This window comes from Odocoileus virginianus, chromosome 26 (assembly GCF_023699985.2).
Source record: "Odocoileus virginianus isolate 20LAN1187 ecotype Illinois chromosome 26, Ovbor_1.2, whole genome shotgun sequence".
In the NCBI taxonomy this organism is placed as follows: domain Eukaryota; kingdom Metazoa; phylum Chordata; class Mammalia; order Artiodactyla; family Cervidae; genus Odocoileus; species Odocoileus virginianus.
In genome coordinates, this window is record NC_069699.1 from 25,566,980 (window position 1) to 25,586,224 (window position 19,245).

The 19,245-nt window shown below is 45.8% G+C and overlaps 1 protein-coding gene across 2 annotated transcripts in view; it reads left to right on the forward strand.

Moving 5' to 3' along the window:
* PDZRN3 (PDZ domain containing ring finger 3) overlaps window positions 1-19,245 on the forward strand; it is a 251,090-nt gene that overhangs the window by 179,898 nt on the left and 51,947 nt on the right. The window contains exon 1 of one of the 2 annotated variants that reach the window (XM_020903666.2): window positions 16,034-16,328. The exons of the other annotated variant lie outside the window; for it this stretch is intronic. Coding sequence (XP_020759325.2) covers window positions 16,260-16,328 — 69 coding nt within the window. The 5' untranslated portion in view covers window positions 16,034-16,259. Of the gene's footprint in view, window positions 1-16,033; window positions 16,329-19,245 lie in introns of those variants that run through there. 2 annotated transcript variants of the gene reach the window in all.

Sequence of the window (19,245 nt, forward strand, 5' to 3'; positions counted from 1 at the left end):
ACTTTGGAAGTGAGACGTCAAGACATTCCCTGCTTTGGCACTGGGTTTCTCTGCCATGGAATTCACAGGTCAGACCTGGCACTGATTGGGGGTTTCTCCAATGGTCCTGATCCCACGTACAGGTGGGTGGGTGTGAATTTGGAGCATGTCAGCTTTTTGCGTGTTTTTCCAAGAGCATGAGTGTTCTAAGTCATCCTGGAAATAATCATCAGGAGGTAAGAACAGAATGTTTTTGGCCAGTAATTTCGATGATCTCTTCCAGAGGGGCTGGAAGGACTGAGGCTCCTGAGGGGCCAGCCTTTCTTCTTTGTAGTTTTAGTTCTCATCTGTCACTGGTGGGTGTGACCCAGCCGGCACGCTCCTGACCTTGTGGGGTGGCTGTCATCCACTCTTAGCAGCAGAAATAGATGAATGCCTTCTGTCTGGAGGGTCCTGGACCAGCTGGATCACGAGTTTCTTCTCAGCCTGGAAAGCCCTTGGAATGTAGACATATATTTTTTAAGAGGAAGCTCTTCTTTTATTAAACATGTATTGATCATGTATGTGGTGTGTTCTCTTCTTCTCCCTCTGCTAAGAAAGGAAGTGAGCTGTGACTGATTACTGTGTCTGATTACATGGTAAGCCTCAGTATCTGGTGGTCGAATGGGTCAAGTTGAGTGTAGCTGTTCCATGCCATTTGTATTCCACATGTGTGAGAATGCTGACCCCAATTTGTGTGTTCTTTAGCAGTGTCACCCATTATTAATATGAGTTAAAATAGCTCAGTGCTAAGTTTAGCAAGGGCTGAAGAATGTTAAATAAGGTCTAAGGATAAAGAAGAAGAACTATAGAGAAGGTTCATAGATATGTGGCATCTCAGTCCAGGATACGTTAGTGTGGAATGGATTATCCCATGAGAGGCGAGGTGCAAATTCGGATTTGGGAAATATTTTCTGAAAGCCTGTGCTGTTAGAACTCACCATGAAACTGGGTTGAATTATATTCTTCCTTTGGAGATCTTTAAGGAACACGTGTGTCCCTATGGCTGATTCATGTTTTAATGTACGGCAGAGACTAACACAATATTGTAAAGCAATTATCCTCCAATTAAAAATTAACAATAAATTGTGAACTGAGAGTAAAGAGAAAGTCCCGGCCAGTCTTGTGTCTCTGAAGAACGCTTCGAATGTCACCATCTTCTAAAACAACAATCCTCAGGCATCCTGCCCGGCTGTTGGTGGCTGGGAGTGTGAGCCCAACTCAGACACTGTCTGGGGTGCATTATATATTTTTTAAAGCCAGCTGCATTCTCCACCAAAAGTGTGTAGGTAGTCCAGGTACTTCTTACATCCTGGACTGAAACACTTTTCATATATTCTTTTTCATGTTCTTTTCTATCGTGGCTTTCACTGGAAATTGAATACAGTTCTCTGTGCTATGCCCTAGGACCTTGTTCTTTATCCATCCTATGTGTAATAGATTGCATCTGCTAATCCCAAACTCCCAGTCCCGTCCCCCTTGGCAACCACAGGTCTGTTCTGTATGTCTATGAGCCTGTTTCTGCTTCGTAGATAGATTCATTGGTGTCATGTTTTAGATTCCACATGTAAATGGTGTCATGCGGTATCTGCCTTTCTCTTTCTGATTTACTCCACTAAGTATGATCATCTCTAGGTCCATCCATGCCGCTGCAGATGGCCTTATTTCGTTCTTTTTTATGACTGAGTATTATTCCATTGTGTCCTTGTACATCACCTTCTTTATCCATTTACCTGTCAGCAGACACTTAGCTTGTTTCCATGTCTTGGCTATTGTGAATAGTGCTGCTCTGAATATAGGGGGCAGGTATCTTTTCGAATTATAGCTTTGTCTGGGTGTGTGCCCAGGAGTGGGATTGCTGGATCATATGGTGTCTCTTATGTTTAGTTTTGTGAAGAACCTCCATACTGTTTTACATAATGGCTGTACCAATTTACATTCCCACCAACAGTGTAGGAGGGTTCCCTTCTCTCCATACCCTCTCCAATGTTTATTATCTGTATACTTTTTAATGATGGCCTCTCTGACCAGTGTGAAATGGTGTGCTTCATTGTCGTTTTGATTTGCATTTCTCTACTAATGAGCAGTGTTGACCAGGTGCTTTGTGGCCATCTGTATGTCTTCTTTAGAGAAATGTCTGTTTAGGCCTTCTGCCCATTTAACCCGATGCAAACATCTTTTAGTTAAGGGAAGTCAGTAGTACAAGGGAATATATTCTTTTGCAGCTTGTGCCTTATGAATGAATGTCCAGGTTACCACTTACGATAGTTTAAGGAAATGATCGATTCTAGCTTGCTTTGATTAAATTACATATTCAATTATTTTTGTTTGAAATTAAACGCTTGATTATATTACCGAATGCTGTGCAATTTTACACGCGTTGTTCCCTTATTTAACAGTGAGGCACAGAGTGTGATTAACAATGTGGCTGCCAGGAGGGAGAAGAAAAATAATTATTTTTTCAATATACAAGTCCTCATCATGATTCAGAAATCAATGTGCATCCGTGAAGGGTTGGTGCTCACTGTGGATTACAGACTCCAGTATGGCCTTCCCTCATTTCCCTATGAATATAAGACCTGGAGACTGAGGCTGGCCATGCAGGGTTTTATTTCTCTCTTTTTTAAAGACTGATGTTTAACTACAACCACTGGGACCTAAATCAGAGCACCCCATGCCCACATATGAATATTAATGAGACACCAAGCTAGGGAGTGCCTCTCCGAGTCTGACAGTTTAAAGGATCAGTTAGTTAATTAGAAGGTGACACGGCATGCCGGGTCCCAAGGCTCTGACCTGCCTCCTGTCTCCTCTTTTCATGTTCCTTTTTGACAAGTTGGATTACATCATTACTTGTAGTTTCACTTGTTAGCTCCGCCAGGAAATGAGAATATTTTCAGCTGTAATTATCTGTGATTTCTTCTCCCGATCTCGCAAAACCCAGACTTTAAATGAAACTCAAAGAAACATACAAGCATTGGAGGTTCAAAGGCCCATGAAAATCAGCCTTGTGACCAACCACACCACACAGCACAGTGCACCGTGAAAATGAAGGGTCTCCACAGCACTGGAAACTGGGTCGTGGTCGTCATGGTGATTGGTTTAAAATATAAAGACCCTGTTCTGACTTTGGTGCTGCAGGTGTGGATGTATCCTTCCAGGTGTTTACATGGCTTTGCTGGCTTGCAGTTAACTATTGTGCATGTCTCCAGGGGGTGGCTGTGAATTAATACTGGCCTGTGTTTCTTGCCGGCCATTGGTGGCTAGGGAATCATGAATTCGTTTTCTTATGAAGAAGAGACCGGCAGACTGTTGAAACCATTTTGTGGGGTAAACCCTCGAAATAGGTAACTATTTACTAAACCATGTGCAAATGTCAAAATGCAGCTTTTTTTCCTTCTGTATCCTTAAGCATGTTTGCCACCCTGCTCACAGAGATCATGGCAGAAAGAGACAAGAACGTGTGATGATCATCAAAAACAACTCTGGTCTGTGTGTGTTGTTACAGCCACCCTTCCCCACCATCAGGGTGCTCCCCGCATGATTCACCTACGTGACAGGGGCATTAAGGTCTACTGAGTGGATAGAGGTTAGGAATCTGCCTTTCACAAAGTTAAAAATCTTCACTTCCCAAGAGGGGGGGTTCTGATGCAGCCCACAGTCGGAGTAATTCTATTCTAAATGTTTTGGGGGATTTTCCCCGCCATGATTTCGCTTTTTTGCAAAACTTTCTTTTAGGTAACATTTGCACATGGTCCATAGACAAGCTCCGTTCCCAGGAAGGAAAATAAGAATCATATCAATGTTCAGATCTTCAAAGGAAGCCTTTTCTGGTTCCCTTTTCCCACACTCACCTCTGCATACATCCGTCAGAGCACAGCTAAAGTTGATGGAAGCATTTAGTGCCTGCATCGGAGGGCCTTCCAAGGCACTGAGCTACTCAAGAGGAGGAACTAGGGCTTAGCATCATCTCTGGCCGACATGAATAATGAAAATTTAAATAAAAAGAAGGACTCTGCTGAGAACTTACCACAAGTGTTGTGAGCCAGCCACTTTCCTGAGTGGTTCCTAAAAGCTTCCCCGTTAGGCTTCATGACAATCCTGTGTGCTTAGCTGAGGAAATGGAGACTTAGAAAGACACTTGCCCAGTCCCATAGTTGTGTGCTGAATCACCGGCAGAGCTGGGATTTGAAATGTGGGCGTCTGAGCCCTGATCCCAGACTCTTCACTTGGCTGACCCTCACACCGTAGGTGCGTGCTCACGGGTGGTGAATGGGAAGGGTATTTTTAGATGGAAGAGGGCATTTCTTCTCTGCTGAACCCCCCCTGACAGGAGTACATAGAGAGGCAGGAGGAAGGAAAGTAATACTTGTTTAGCACAGGCAAATATACTAACCCTTTTATAATAACCTATAATGGAAAAGAATCTGGAAAAGAGATTCTTTTGTTTTATATGTATAACTGAATCACTTTCTGGACACTTGAAACTAACACAGCAGTGTAAATTAGCTATACCTCAATTTAAAAAAGTGAGGGTGGGATGATTTGAGAGAATAGCATTGAGATATGTATATTACCATATATGAAATAGGTGAGCAGTCCAAGTTCAGTGCATGAAACAGGACACTCAAATCCGGTGCACTGGGATGACCCAGAGGGATGGGATGGGGAGGGAGGTGGGAGGGGGGTTCAGGATGGGGGACACATCTACACCCATGGCTGATTCTTGTCAATGTATGGCAAAAACCACCACAATATTGTAAAGTAATTAGCTTCCAATTAAAATAAATAAATTAGCTTTAAAAAAATAAAGAAAGAATATGTAAGCCATAAAGCCTACCAATCTGGTGCATTGTAATTCAGTATTGGAAAGAAGGAGGGACTTCCCAGTTGGCTTAGTAGTAAAGAAACCACCTCCCAATGCAGGGGATGCAAAAGTTGTAGGTTCGATCCCTGGGTCTGGTAGATCCCCTGGAGAAGGAAATGACAACCCACTCCAGTATTCTTGCCTGGAGAATTCCATAGACAGAGGCGCCAGGCCAGCTACAGTCTATGGGGCGGCAAAGAGTCGGACATGACTGAGCAACTGAACATATTCGCACACATTGGAAAGAAGGAAGTAAGCAGAAAACATGCTCTATCCTCTTTGATGTGTCCTAGTTAACCCTTCTTCCTAAAGCCAGAGAAATTACCAGAAGCAGCCTGGTTTATGTGTTCTTCTGTAGCTTCCCTGGAGTGTGGGCTTTCTGTACTTAAAGTGACCAAATACTTGAAAAGAGAGTCAAATAGAACAGTGTGGTATTTTGGAAATAAAAATTCATTCTGATATTTAAATTTTTACATTAAGTCCATTGAAATTTTTTTTTCTGATTAAAGTCCCGACAAATGAATGCACATATAAAACAATATGTTTTATTATACCAAGGGCATTCTCTTGGTCCTCAGATATCTTTACCCTTTTAAGCTTACCAGTCCATGAGTTCCAGGTGATGGAGAAGGATTGGCCTGTAGTGTACATGATAGGATTCAAAGATTAGCTGGTGTGCAAGCGAGTGAGACTGAAGTATGGCTTGATCAAGCAAAGCTTTGAAAGAACACCCACTGTTGACATAACCATATATTTGTTCCTTTTTTTGTAATGAAATACCTCGCCCCAAGGTAGGTCATGGTAGATGGATGCAAAAACAAGAGAGAGAACATAGAACGCTGAGGGGACACCTCTGCGGTGAAAGGTGGAGTGTGAAGGAAGCTGTTAGCAGCCCTCGCTTCATCCCGTAAAATCAGTCGTGTTTTCTGTGCGCCTGCTCAGTGGCTTTCTCGCTGATATTTCCCAGCCCAAGTCTGCCCGTCCCGTGGGTGAGTCGCATGAATTATGTCAAGGTCCAGCCATCAAAACATTTGGACACACACTAATGGGGTTTACACCCTTGTATTTCTCCAGTATTATGGTTCCACTTCAGCATGCCCACTAATATCAGATATATCCTATCAGGGACTATTTTAAATCACTTCAATTTTCCCTGCCCTTGGGCTATGCCCATCAGATGAGAAGCCGAAGCTTGAGTGCTGTCTGTGATCCAGTGTCTTACTTGCCCCCCACCCCATTTATTTTAGAGGGAACTTTATTAGCTTTTAGACACACATATATCAGTTTTAAAGATTAAGTACAATGTCAATGGTTCATACCCGCTTCTCAAGTATATTGTGTTGTTTTATTTTCCCTGAGAATGTTAAAAAAAAATTAGTATTGCCATTGGTAAGAGAACATTTTTCTCTTAAAACCAACCATCGGTCATAATAGTGTTTACTTACTTATTCGTCGAAGTGCGATTTTATATAGAAAGTAAATCCAGGATAGAAGCCTGGTAAGTAATTTCAGACTTGATAGCACATGAACCTTATAGGAACAGGTGAATTATGAAGCCTCACTTTGCACTGCTTTTTTTTTTTTCCCCTCAAGTAAGTCTCTCCGTCGCAGTGACCTGTTTATCTTCTGAGTGATTTTAAAATATTGAACAAGCGTCTGCTTAGTGGCCAAGTCATCCATCCAGCTCATGCTGCTTCTGTCCTCCAAGGTCCTTCAGATACGAAGAGTCCTGGAGCCTATGGCTCAATTACAGGCTGTCGGAAGGGGTAGTCTGCTACAGGGGCATGTCCTGAGTCCAAAAATCTGACCAAGAATGAAAAAGAGAACCTGGATTTCCCAGAGCCACTTATGGCTGTCGTTCCACCTGACATCCGCCAGAGAAAGTACAAAGTCATTTGCCCCTGGGAACCCCTAGTTCTGAATTCAGACATGAGCTCTTCCCTGGTGTTACCCTCTTGCCAATTTATACCTTCCCCACTTTTGCACCAACAGGCACACCCGTCCCAGGCCACTTTCTCAGATATCACCTTGTCCCAGCATCCCTTTGCCGTCCAGACCATCGTTCTCATGGGCTTGCCTTTCTCAGGCACCCAGCTTCATCTCCAGTAGGAAGTGCCCCCCACACATCCAGACTCCAGCCTGCATCATTTCTTCCTAGGTCCAAATTCCCTCCATCTTACAACAACCAACTCACATTGCAGCTGCCCCACAGAGGCTGGAGTAATCACAGCAGACCCAGAAGCATGGTCCCCAGGAGCTTTGCCCTTATAACCCAGTGGGGTTATAAAGAGGAGTGTGCCTCGGGTTCCTGTCTGCAGCTCTGACTTCCCCTCTTACCCACCACTTCACAGTTCAGTCCTGTCTTCCAGAAAAGGTGGTGAGTTCCATGCATATAGAGACAAAGTTTGACCTTTTTTTTTTTCATATCCCCTCAGCTGGTGCGGTGTGGAGCACAGATGTTCCGTAAATGCTGGCTTTGTTGATTACTCACTGTAATGAAGCTATTTATTGGTCATAAAACACGGCAGAGTTTGTCTCTCTGGGACCTTGTAGCTTTTCTCTTAGAAGGAAGGAGCTGGCCACAGTCACCATTCTATCCCAGATTCTTAGTGTAATCTTTGCCAGCTTGAACTCAGTGATTGGGAAGGCAGACAGACTTGCCCCCAGGAACAAGGGAGAAATTACAATGGGGACGTTGGGGTTTGGTCTGAAGAAGAACAGGGTTTGAAGGATGGAGTTCAGATTTCGACAGCACAGGTTTGTGCAGAGGGTGTGCTGGTTAGAGCTCGCAGCCTCAGTAATGAAGTGAAGAGGTTGGGAGTGTCTACCTGGAGGGGTGGGGCGGAGATAGAGAAGGCTGGCAAAAGAGATGTGGGCGAGGTCACAGTGAGGCTGAAGTTCAGCGACAAATGGATGTACCTTCCACACAACCTGGTAAACGTGGGGGGACCCCAGGAGAATGTGTGATGTTGAGAATGAACCCCTTTTTTCTTTGGAAATTCAGATGGTAATGTGTGCTGTAGTTTTTATACACTGCCAGGCATAATGGTTTCCCATTTATAATCAGCATTAGATTTCACTTGAATATACTTACGTTTAAACAAAACCAACTGAATAGCTTTAAAGAAAAGAATCAAGTAAATAGTGTTGAAGCTAATACATGAAAAATCACGGTGGCTCCCTCCGGCTGGAAGTTTGGAACACAGAGATGTCAACACAGGAAGACTCTGAGTGGAAAGATGCTGCAGAAGAGTTGCCCAGGCCAAAGGCTAAGCGATGGTTGAGATTTGACACTGGAACTGTCATCTGTGAGTTTAGAGCACCTGTCATACAACAGAGGCCACAAGTCAAGTGCAGAGAGGCTGTTCCCTGAGGGCAGGGCTTCTGTTCTGTGTCCATCACTCAATCTCGGTGCCTGGCTCACGGCCACTCATTCATAAGGAGGCCGTGAGTCAAGAGGAGGAAAGTGTGGAGGGAGACTTTTATTTGCACCCATGGAGATGACTCCCATCCCGCTTTCCTCCCACCACCCCTGGGCTGGAGCTGCCGTGCTGGGAGCAGCCTGATTCCCACGCCTCCCCGCCCGCAGTGAGCTCACCGCCTGCCCAGGTGCAGCAGGAAGGTGGGTCAGCCCGAAGCCCGGCCTCTGGTCTCCACCTGTGGTCTCATACCCAGACTTTGCCTTTAAATGAGCATGTATTTATTTTTTTAATTTTTATTGGCATATAGTTGATGTACAGTGTTGTGTTACTTTCAGCCATGCAGCAGAGTTAGTTACACACACACATACATCTACTCCGTTTGTTTGTTTTGGCCACATGGCATGTGGGATCTTAGTTCCCTGACCAGGCATCAAACCCGTGCTCCCTGCAGTGGAAAGTCAAGAGTCTTAACCGCTGGACCACCAATAAAGTCCCCAGACTCTCAAATTTTGTATTTAAACCAACATCACAGGGGCCTGGGTGCCTTGGTTCAACACTCACTTAGACTGCCAGTGAGGAGGCCCGAGAGGGACACGGGGACCATCCCTAGGTGACATCCTGGGCTCTGCACCTGCTCACATTTGTATGGGGCTGCGAGGCCCTCTGTGCAAGACGTGGAAAATGTATCACAAGATGTAAAAAAAAAAAAAAACCCTCTACACATGTAGGTCAAAACTCCCAGTTTATTGGATTATCACCTGATCCAAACTGTTGAAGATGCCACACTGGTCTAGCATGCAGTCTGTGACCTCTAACTTATTTTTTAACTTAATGAGATTGCATCTCCTCCTTGGTCCCTCCATGGTTTTATAATGTTCACGTGCCCCTTTGTGTACATGTTTTCCAGCCTGTTATTCTAGTCTTTTCTGTGAATCATTGATAACATTCCTAGCGCCATTTCCCTGTGTCCCTCGGCTGTGATCCTGACTCTATCCCCCGTTTCCTCTTCTCGAGTTTTCTGGGTCAAGGCTGTTAAGTGCTGTCATTTGCTCTCCTTCTCTCTCAGCTGAGTCTCCCCTCACAGCTAAGCCAGGCTTGAGCCGCCAGGACTTTGAAGGATGTGCGTGGTCCCCACGTTAGTCCCCCCACATCCCGTCCCGACGTCCTCTGCAGTTATTTCTCATCTCCATGTCCACATGTGTCTCCGTCACATCTCCTGCTCTTCCATCTCTCCCGCCCAGGCCCCCGACCTTCTCGAATCTTCTTTCCTGCTATCAGGTATGGTCGCACGTCCAGTAGTTGCCGAAGGCCCACAGGGATCACTGCAGGACTGAGATAACCTCCAGCATCCCTGAGAACCTGGCCAGGGTCACGGGTTCAGAGTAAAAGCCTCCTTGAGGGTCAGATGTTTTCTCGGCTTGTCTGGGCTCACTGAGATGACTCACTCAGGAATTCACCCTCCGGGAATTTCAAATCAGCTTGGGGAAATAGAGGCACTGCCCTCCCCTGTGCAGAAACACACAACTGTGCTGTGGACTCTAGGGAATCAAAACACCCCCAGGACTTCTGCTGAAGTCATGGCCTACCGAGCTCCTTCCCACTGGCTGTCTTCATCAGAAGGGCCTGTGCTCCGACCTCCCGGGGCCTGATCTCCCGCTTGCTCTTGCTGCGTGTGTGTCTGGTGGCCTGTCTAGTGGTTCATTGAGTAGTTCTTGGAGATGGATGCTCATCCACCCATGTGGGGTTTGAGCAGCAGCTGTGGCCAGACTGCTCTGACCCCTCCTCCTCTTCCATCCCCCTCCCCCAAGGGGCCTAGCAGGTACCTTTTCTGCAAATCTCTCCCAGTGGAAACAACAAACTCTCCATCTCCAGCACCCAGGATGGTCATCAGACATCTGGTGCCCCAAGAGAATGCCGTCAGGACAGCAGCACCTCCATCTATTTGGCAAGGGGAAAATATCCTTTCATATAAAAAAAAAGATTTGAGGTCCCGAGCAGATGTTATGAGCTTAGGTAGCTTTTCAGAAATAAAACAGCACTCATAGTTGCTATGATGTATTCTTTCGATTCATCTGACATTTCTCTATGTGTTCTGACATCTTTGAAGTTGCTATTTCTCTTTGCTGTGATGATGTTTCCATCCACATTTAGCTTTCTAGCAATTCTTACTTTTTATTTAAGAATCAGCTCAAGAACTCACTAAATGGGGTTCAGACAAGCTGTGGAAAAGTCTCCCTGATGAAGAGGAGGGTTAACTAGAAGTTACTAACCTGTTTCCTGAACAGATGGTGGTTTTGAATCCCTGGCCATAACTAGTAGGGTGCTTGTGGGAACAGTTTTTATCCTGAAGGTGCTGTCTTAGTGTTTAGGCAGCTGTAATAAAGTAGCATAGACTCTGTGGCTTGTAAACAGCGGAAATGTATGGCTCCCAGTTCAGGAGGTTGGAAGCCCAGTGCAAAGTGTGAGGGCTCGCTTCTAGGTCACAGACTTTGAGATGTATCATCATGTGGTGAAGGAACTGGGAGTTCTGTGGGCGGCTTTTATCAGAGCTGTTGTTCTGTCGCTGAGTCATGTCCAACTCTTTGCGACCTCATGGACTGTGGCCCACCAGGCTCTGCTGTCCATGGAATTCTCCAGGCAAGAATACTGGAGTGGATTGCCATTCCCCTCTTCAGCGGATCTCAACCCGGGAATCAAACTTGGGTCTCCTGCCCAACAGGCACTTTCTTTACCACTGAGCCACCAGGCAAGCTCTTTATCAGAGCTGTCTTCCCATTGAGGAGGGCTCCACCCTCAGGACCCAAGCCCCTCCCGACACCCACCTCCTAACAACATCACAGGAGACATTCGGATTTTAACATAAGAATTTGGGGACACACAAACACTCAGACCCTAGCAGGCATAAAAAGTGCTTTTTCCAGGTTTATGGCCTTGATCTTCCTGGAGGCAGGAGCAGGCTTCCTTGTCCATTTGGACAACAGAGGAGACGGGGAGGTCAGAGCAGCGCAGAGGCACACGCTCAGGGCTTGGACCGCATCTTGAGGGTGGTTCGGGAGTGGGGGGTGTGTGTGTTGCGGGGGCTGGGTGTAGGTGTAGGATTATTCTAGCCACTGTGTATGGCAGGAATTGAAGTGAGAGTGAGGTTCAAACCAGCAAGAAGCCAAGTTAGTGAAGCAGCATGACCCGGGAAAAAGCTGAAAAGAGCCTAGGGCATGGTAGAGCCAGCGGCAGGTCTCCCAGATACTGGGGGGAGCTGGAATTTATCCCCTGAGTAGCTGACTGGTCCTGGCGAGACCCCATTGCTCCATGAGGACTTGGTTCCTGCTTGGCCCCATCGTCCCTCCTTTTTTGGGACATGGCTCTTCCCTGAAGAACACAGAATTCAGCTGAAAGGTGTAGTTTGATGAGACCTGGGCTCATCAGACACTGGGGGAAACAAGAAAAGGTCACATTCCAGGTGAATAGATGAATAAACACCCTGTCTGTGTGCGGAAAATAATACGGTTGGGTTAGGTAGAGATGGTTCCACAATTAAGTGAACATGAGTGGATGTCTCCATCCGCTGACTCCTGCAGCAGCCCCGGTGACTTAGGGAAGTTCAGAGGATGACTGTAAAGGATGTTCCCGGGGCACCTTCAGCCCCCTCTGTATGTGTCCCTTCTGTCCGTCAGTCTCTGAGTGTATTCCTCGGTGACACTCCTTTGCACTGTAGATTTCATCTCCATGAAGGCAGGAAGAGGCAGGAAGGGCATCAGATGGAGCAGAGAGAGGAGAGTGTCCCGTGCGCTCTGAGCCCAGGAAGCACTTTCCAGTGATGCGATAACTAACTTGGAAAGGATGTTCAGCATCTTCTGCAGATAGCGTGTGCCTTTGTGCAGCCAGTAGCTTCCATCTTTACTGGGACAGCTGTTTTCTTAGAGACAGTTCTGGTGTAACTTCCTGTCGCTCACAGACTTCCGGTGCCTTTTTATCTGCAGCGTGAAATGCCTTGTGAATGGTGCAAAATAGGTGAGCCTCCCTTCACACCATTGTGCCTCTTACTTACTCTGTGAAAGCAATGTTTTGCAAGCAAAACTGTATTCTAGATGCCCTGGATGGTTTTGCAAAGTAAAGGGTAGTTTTAAGGTAGGTTATCCCAACAAAGTCTTGTTTGGACCATAATGGGTACATGAGCACTTTGCATTGTTGATTTCCAATAATACATCATTAGTCACAAGAATAGATGCAAAACCAACCCTGAATTGAATTTGAATGAATATCTTCTCTACTCTTCTGTCCCTCCGCACAAGCAGGAGGCTCTTAGACACTCAGCTCATGGGCACATCCTTCTAAAGCAGCCATTCTTAGAATGTGACCCAGGCCCTGCTGAGAGGTAAAACAATTTTCATAAAAATACCAAGATGTTACTTTCCTCTTTCTTTCACTGTTGTTCCTTGATTCATATACAGTACTGTGGAGTTTTCTAGAAACTCCTCTATGACACCATATCAAAAAGGACTGGATGCAGAAACCACTGCGAAAGACCAGCTGTCTTTAATCGAGCGAGACATAGTTTTGTGACATTGTAAAACACTGCCATTCTTCTCAAAAAATTCTTGTTCTGGAAAATATACTGGCTTTTCCAAAAGTGTGACTTATATTAATATGTAATAGATTTGTTATAGCTCTTTTAAATGAATTAGGGAATAAATATTTTAAAATTTGATTGCCTCTAACATGACAATCAGTAGACATAACCCACATAGACAACGGCCCTGGAAGGGGGAGTATCAATGAATTTTTTGGAAGAGTGTGAAGGATTCCTATGCCCCCAAAGTTTGAGAAATACACTGCTGTGAAGTACAGGGCAATATGCAATAAAGCTCTCTTGGCTTGTGGCTGAGATTTAGAAGTTTTCTAACCAAGAAGAGAAGGATGGGGAAAAGTTCCCCATCCATTTAGCCAGGGCCTGTTTCTTTACCAATTTGGGGATGTACAAGGTAAAGATGAGGAAAAAACTAATTGTGAGACACTAAACCTTGCCAAAAAATAATAATTTAAAGGCCCACAAGAGTGGAGGAGGGATGCAAACATGATACCCTCATGGGGACCATTTTCCTCCTTATGTGGCAGTTCCAATTTGCGGTGTAACTGATGAGTTGGTGAGACCGCAGACCCGGCCTTATCTAGTCATTCTGATAAAGAGTACATGTTTCCCAAGCACCCTCATGGGCCCAGGCCCTGCCCTTGGGATGCTGAAATCCCTAGACAGGGAGACAGACAGACAGTGAGCAAATCAGCATGAGTGGGCGGGATCATTCAGTACTGGGTGAAGTGATGCAATGGAAATGATTGGGTTGAAATGACTGGAGGGCTGAGAAAGAAATTCATACAAGGTGTCCAGCCGAAGTTTTTCTAAGCAGTCTTCATTTGAGCTGAGATGGGGGTGCTGAGTGGGCAGGAGAAGGGGAGGAGCTGTTCCAGCGGTGGGAACTTCATATGCAGGGACCCTGAAGAAGGACCTGGGTTGGTGGGAGAGAAAACAGCACTGGTGTGGGGTTGAGAGGGGATTGATGGGGATGGAGCAATCAATGGGTAAGGAACAGATTTTACAGGACATTGGACGCCCTGGAGGAGATTTTTTTAATTCAAGTGTGACGAGACATTACTGGAGGATCTTTAAAGCCTGCGAAAGAAGTGATCGGATTTCTGCTTTATAAAGAATAGCTTGGGCTTCCCAGGTGGCGCTAGTGGTAAAGAATCCGCCTGCCAGTGCAGGAGACATAAGAGATGCAGGTTCAATCCCTGGGTTGGGAAGATCCCCTGGAGGAGGGCACGGCAACCCACTCCAGTATTCTTGCTTGGAGAATGCCATAAACAGAGGACTTGGCAGGCTATACTCCATAGGGTCCCACAGAGTCGAACATGACTGAAGTGACTTAGCACACATTCTTACACAAATAATAGCCTGGCATATGGAGTGTAAATTGGAAGGCTAGTAGTCAGTGGGAAGACGAAAGGATGCAGAGCGCAGGGTGGGAGGCTCCTGATGTGAATTGGATGAGAGTGGACATTGGGCCCATCTGCAGTCTACTGTGGGCTGGAAGAGGACAGACTTCCTGACGGAAGGCTCCGCAAATGAGGCCAGGGAGTGAACAGACGTGGCCTCTGGTTTTGGCTTGAGTCGCTTGCTTTCTCACATCCTGGTAGCAAAACTCTGCACGGTAGTTCATATTATACCTGTTTGGAGATTAGGAAATGGGGCTCAATGAGTTCCTCACGGGTCCAGGAGACCCTCCCCATCATTAAAGGCAGTCCAAGTTCCCTGCCGCAGCTGAGTGCCATCTACGGCTTCCTTTGTCTGATGCCACACCTCAGCTCACTGTCCCTGCCCAGGCGAGGGCTTGTGATGAAGGCTCCCTCCCTCCCCTTCCAGATAGCCAGGCCATTAGCTGATCCAGCCCCATCCCTGTGCCTCACCTTCCAGGTCCAAGAAATGGGACCAGTAGCTTGTGCTGCCAGCACAAGCCAAAGTTTACTGGGACTGGTTTACTCACACTGTAGGTGTGTCTTCATTCCCAGAGAAAGGGAGCTTTATTGTTCAGGCTCCGTGATGCCTCTCGACATGAGACGTGGGAGTCGTGCTGAGAAACAGTTCAACCTTTGTAAAATGAAGGAGGTGAAGGCTGTGGCAGGAAGCAATTGTGAGAATTGTCAACATCAACCATTTGGGCTGAGAAAATGGGACCACCACATTTTGGTCTGGCAGTTGATTGTTTATAAAAACACAGTTTTTGTTTTGGTTTTTTTTTTTAAAGCCATCAAACTTACATAGTAGTTCAGAGGCTGAATGAAAGGGAGGCAAGAAGCAAGGCAACAAAGACCAAAATTATTCAGTCCTGTCTGTGCTCACCTTTCTTGGATACTGAGCACAGGGCAAAGCTACAGAAGTCTGGGCAGATCTGGAGCATTAAATACAGATCTGGAGTCACCAGTGACCCTTAGATTCGCGGCATGAGCTCTGAGATGGGCTTCATGGCTGTGGGGATGGCAGGAGACGGGCTGCTTCTCCACCTTCCAGTTAGCCCAGCAGCCCTTTCACAAATAACTTTCCGCTTTGGGAATTGAAAATGCACCCTAGCAGTGATTATCTACTTGCTCACCTATCGGGCAGCCTCTCTCCTTATACCCCTCTGGTTATTTTGCATACTCATGCATGTATCTCGCAATTTAAATTTTTAAATTTTATTCATATGTGGAAGATTATTCCCGCATCTTAGTAAAGCACTACATGTCCTAGGAATGTGATTCCAAACATGTCCATTCCATAAAACCCGTTTATATGCCATCATTATCTGCAGCATTAAATACATTTTATATCATCACAAATTTTATGGTATATTTAAAAACGAATCTCTACTTAGCTTCAGTGCATTAGGGATTATCCTCAGAGACCCGGCTCAACATGCAGTCATGTTTATTGGTAACTGCCAGAAAATGGCTTGCAAAATTGTTAGTGTCTTTTATTATTCCCTGCCACTGGAGCACTTGCTTGTTAATTAGAGAAATTTCAACTGTCATAGTTGGCAATTATAGCTTCTGTATCATTGTCTGTTATGAATAGTCAATGAGGGCTGATTAATATGCATGAGTGGCAGTATATATAGCGTGTGCATTGGACCACAATCCAGCTGCCAGAATCACTCAGAGGAGGGAGTGGTGTGTGTGCGCGCGCGCGCTCGAGTGTGTGTCTGTATGTCTGTGTGCGTGTGTGCGTGCTTCTGCGAGGGAAAGAAGGGGAGCGTGGACGGGAGCAGAGTTGTTGGCAGCCTCCAGGAGCACCGCCAGCCGGCAGCGGCGCTGCACCTGGCACCTGAGGTTCCCCGAGGACCCCTTCATGCCTGCGCGCTGAGAGCGCTGCTGCTCCCGGGCGCCGGCGAGTCCTGCAGCCTGCCTCTGCCAGTTCTCTAAACATGGGATGCAGTTTGTGCAGCCTGCAGAAGCCGGAGGAGCAGTACAAACTACTCTACGAAGTTTGTCAGGTAACCTGCTGCCTCTTAGCCTGTGGGAGTGGCCGGGCAGCCACCTGGCTGAGCAGAACTCCTGGGAAAGGAACTGGGGATTTCTGCGCGCATGTGTGTGTGTGTGTGTGTGTGTGTGTGTGTGTGTGTGTGAAACGAAACAGCCTTTCTGACGTTTCTGTGTGTTTTCTATGAAGTCTCTTAGGTGATTTCCTTGACAGTGGCCCCGGGTGCCTGTATTTGAGTATTTAAATGAATGTTGAGGACCATAAAGTGTGTTTCGAGCTGCGATGTCACAAAGCTGTTTCGACCGCCCACTCTCTCCGGAGTGGCGGACAGATGTCCTAGGCAGGGTCAGCGCGTGGTCACACACCCTTTGAACAAGTTGCAGAAGACGTGGAAGATGATTAATGTTGCCTCGGTTTTGTCTCTGTTTACAAATTGTTGGAAGGCGCTCCTTTCAGGAGAGCACAGGCTTCTACCGCAGACTTCAGTCTATGAGCAGCTTGTCACAGGACATGTGGTTCAGATTCAGGCTTCGCACTTGCCATTTCTATCCCTTCCCCTGTGAAAAGTTTAAGAACTTCCAGAGCGAGTGGAGTGGCCTTGACTGCCGTCATCCACGGCGTATGGCTTCTCTAAACTTCTGCAGCATCGGCAGTAGGAAATTTCAGTGGAGATGAAGTGGGGTATTTACAGCACAGTTCAGAGCACTTATGTTCATGTTAAGTGCTTAGTAATGCTTCAGTCTTCCTCTGTACTAGGAGATTTTCACACCGTTTTACCTGACAGTTTAAGATATTTTTCCCCTTAAATCATTCTAACTCCTTCAAAATTTTCTCTGGTAATAAAAAAAAAAATCATAATCGTGTTACAAAGGCATTTTAACACTAGCACATTAGAATAAAGCTGTTGGTGAGGGGGGAAAAGGTGCTTGTTTGATTTTCATGATGAATGGTATATTAATAAATTCTTGAAAGGGGCTAGACTTAAAAATGTGGTTAGCTGTTGATTGGGTGCTATTTTTTCATGAGCCAGCAGAGGGCGCTTAACATTAAATCTCCAGCAAGATTTGTGAGTTGGCTGCCTCTATGGACAAAAATCTAATGATAGAGTAACTCTGAGTGAATGAAAGAGGGCTCTGTGTGTGTGTGTGTGTGTGTGTGTGTGTTTCTGCACTGAGGCATAGAGAGTGTGCAAACAAATCTTTTGGGGCTTAGGCACCCAGGCCACTCTTCTCTGTGGAGGGCACATACTGTTCAAAAAACAAGCATCTTAAATAAATTTTGGAAATAATACTTCTGACGTATGACCTCTTGCTCAGGGCTGTGCTGGCTTCTCCTCCTTGCAGGGCAGTCCACGGGCACTTTGGAGGTCTGGGTAGAAGTGCTGTTGCCGCTGGAGATCTGGCTCTCATATTATCATCCGTTGATGTCGTAATCCTAAATTTGCCAAGTTATCGTGTGCAGTGAGCCCTGGTTCTCAGTGAGTGAGGCGTTTAGAAGTGAAACAAGTAGAAAACCAGAACCATCACCAGGGTGATTATATACAGACGCTCACTGATGCATATAAGATAAAAACTGCGTTAAAATCTAGTATTAATAGCTTCCTTTTTTTTGTTTTAACCATCAATGCATGAAAATACTATTTCACATACATTGTTATAGATGTAATAATTAAACTGACACCCTCCAAAAGGTAATACTACCACATTTTCTGCAAATCTGCATTAACCTGTGCTTTATTCATCTGTGTTGTTTGGGCTTTTCCCTCTCAGCCCCCAAAAAGAGAAAGCCTGGGTGTTGTGTGTTTGTTTGTTACTAGGTGAATTTATGTGGAAATATTTCTGGCCAAAGCATCATGCAGTAAATTGCTGATAAATGACTTTCATCTGGAATCCACTTTGTCAGCAATTTAGGAAGCCATGCAGATTTATTTTCAGGAAACTCAAACTACTTTTCAGACCCATTACCCTTGTGCCAACTAAGTAAAACCCCCCTTTCTCCTATTCTTTGGGAGCCCTGAACCATAGCATAAAGGAATTCACAAAACACTTGCAGGAATTAGTAATTGCATTCCCGCCCTTATTATGCAAAGCCTTATTAGAGCAGAGAAATTAAGGTTTCCATAAATTACAGTCGCAGAAGGTCCAGCGTGTCTGGCTTCAGTAAGCCCTTGTAACAGCAGCACAAAGAGGATCAAATATTCTGGGGCTCAGACTTGATCCTTTCCTCATCCAGAGATAATTCAAAGAGATGCTCTTCATTAGGGCCTTTGGCAAGCTGCCCACAGTTTCTTTTTGGGACTGCTGTGAGCTTAATGATGCAGAACAATGGCCATGCCTCTTGTTGCAAACATACCTTATTGTACCTTTAATCACAATAGGAAAACACCAAAACCACACGAAGTTGCCCGGTCATTAAAGGACGTTGCGGAAGCGCACACATCCCAGTGATCGAGGCTGTGTGTTAAGGAATGCCCTGGGATATTTGGGGATGTTTGGACTACTTCGATGGAGAGTACAAGATGCACCCCCTGCCCCCCACCCCCCCCCGGGATTGTCAGATCAGCTGAGTTACAGCAGTGCCTTGTGCTTTAATGGTGACGGTGGCATCCTGCAGAGCATCAAGACACGGCCCACGCTTATGAGAGGTTTAAAATTTAACTTAGCAACTGCTTCGTGCTTTGGAAAGCCTTTGCTTGCCCTGAGTGACTTAGAATACTCAGAAGCACTGTTGAAGTAGAAGGACAGGGAAGTGGAAAGGACAGGGAAGATTCTTTCCGGTTATCAAGGACTGGAATCTTCCAGTTGGATGAATTAATGGGAGATCTCATATTCACAGGATAGCATGACAGGGAGCGTCACAGCTCTGAGGCTGCAGTCAGAATCGAGCTGAAGCTGATGACCTATTGTCAGCTAGGGGATGTGTGAGCAGAG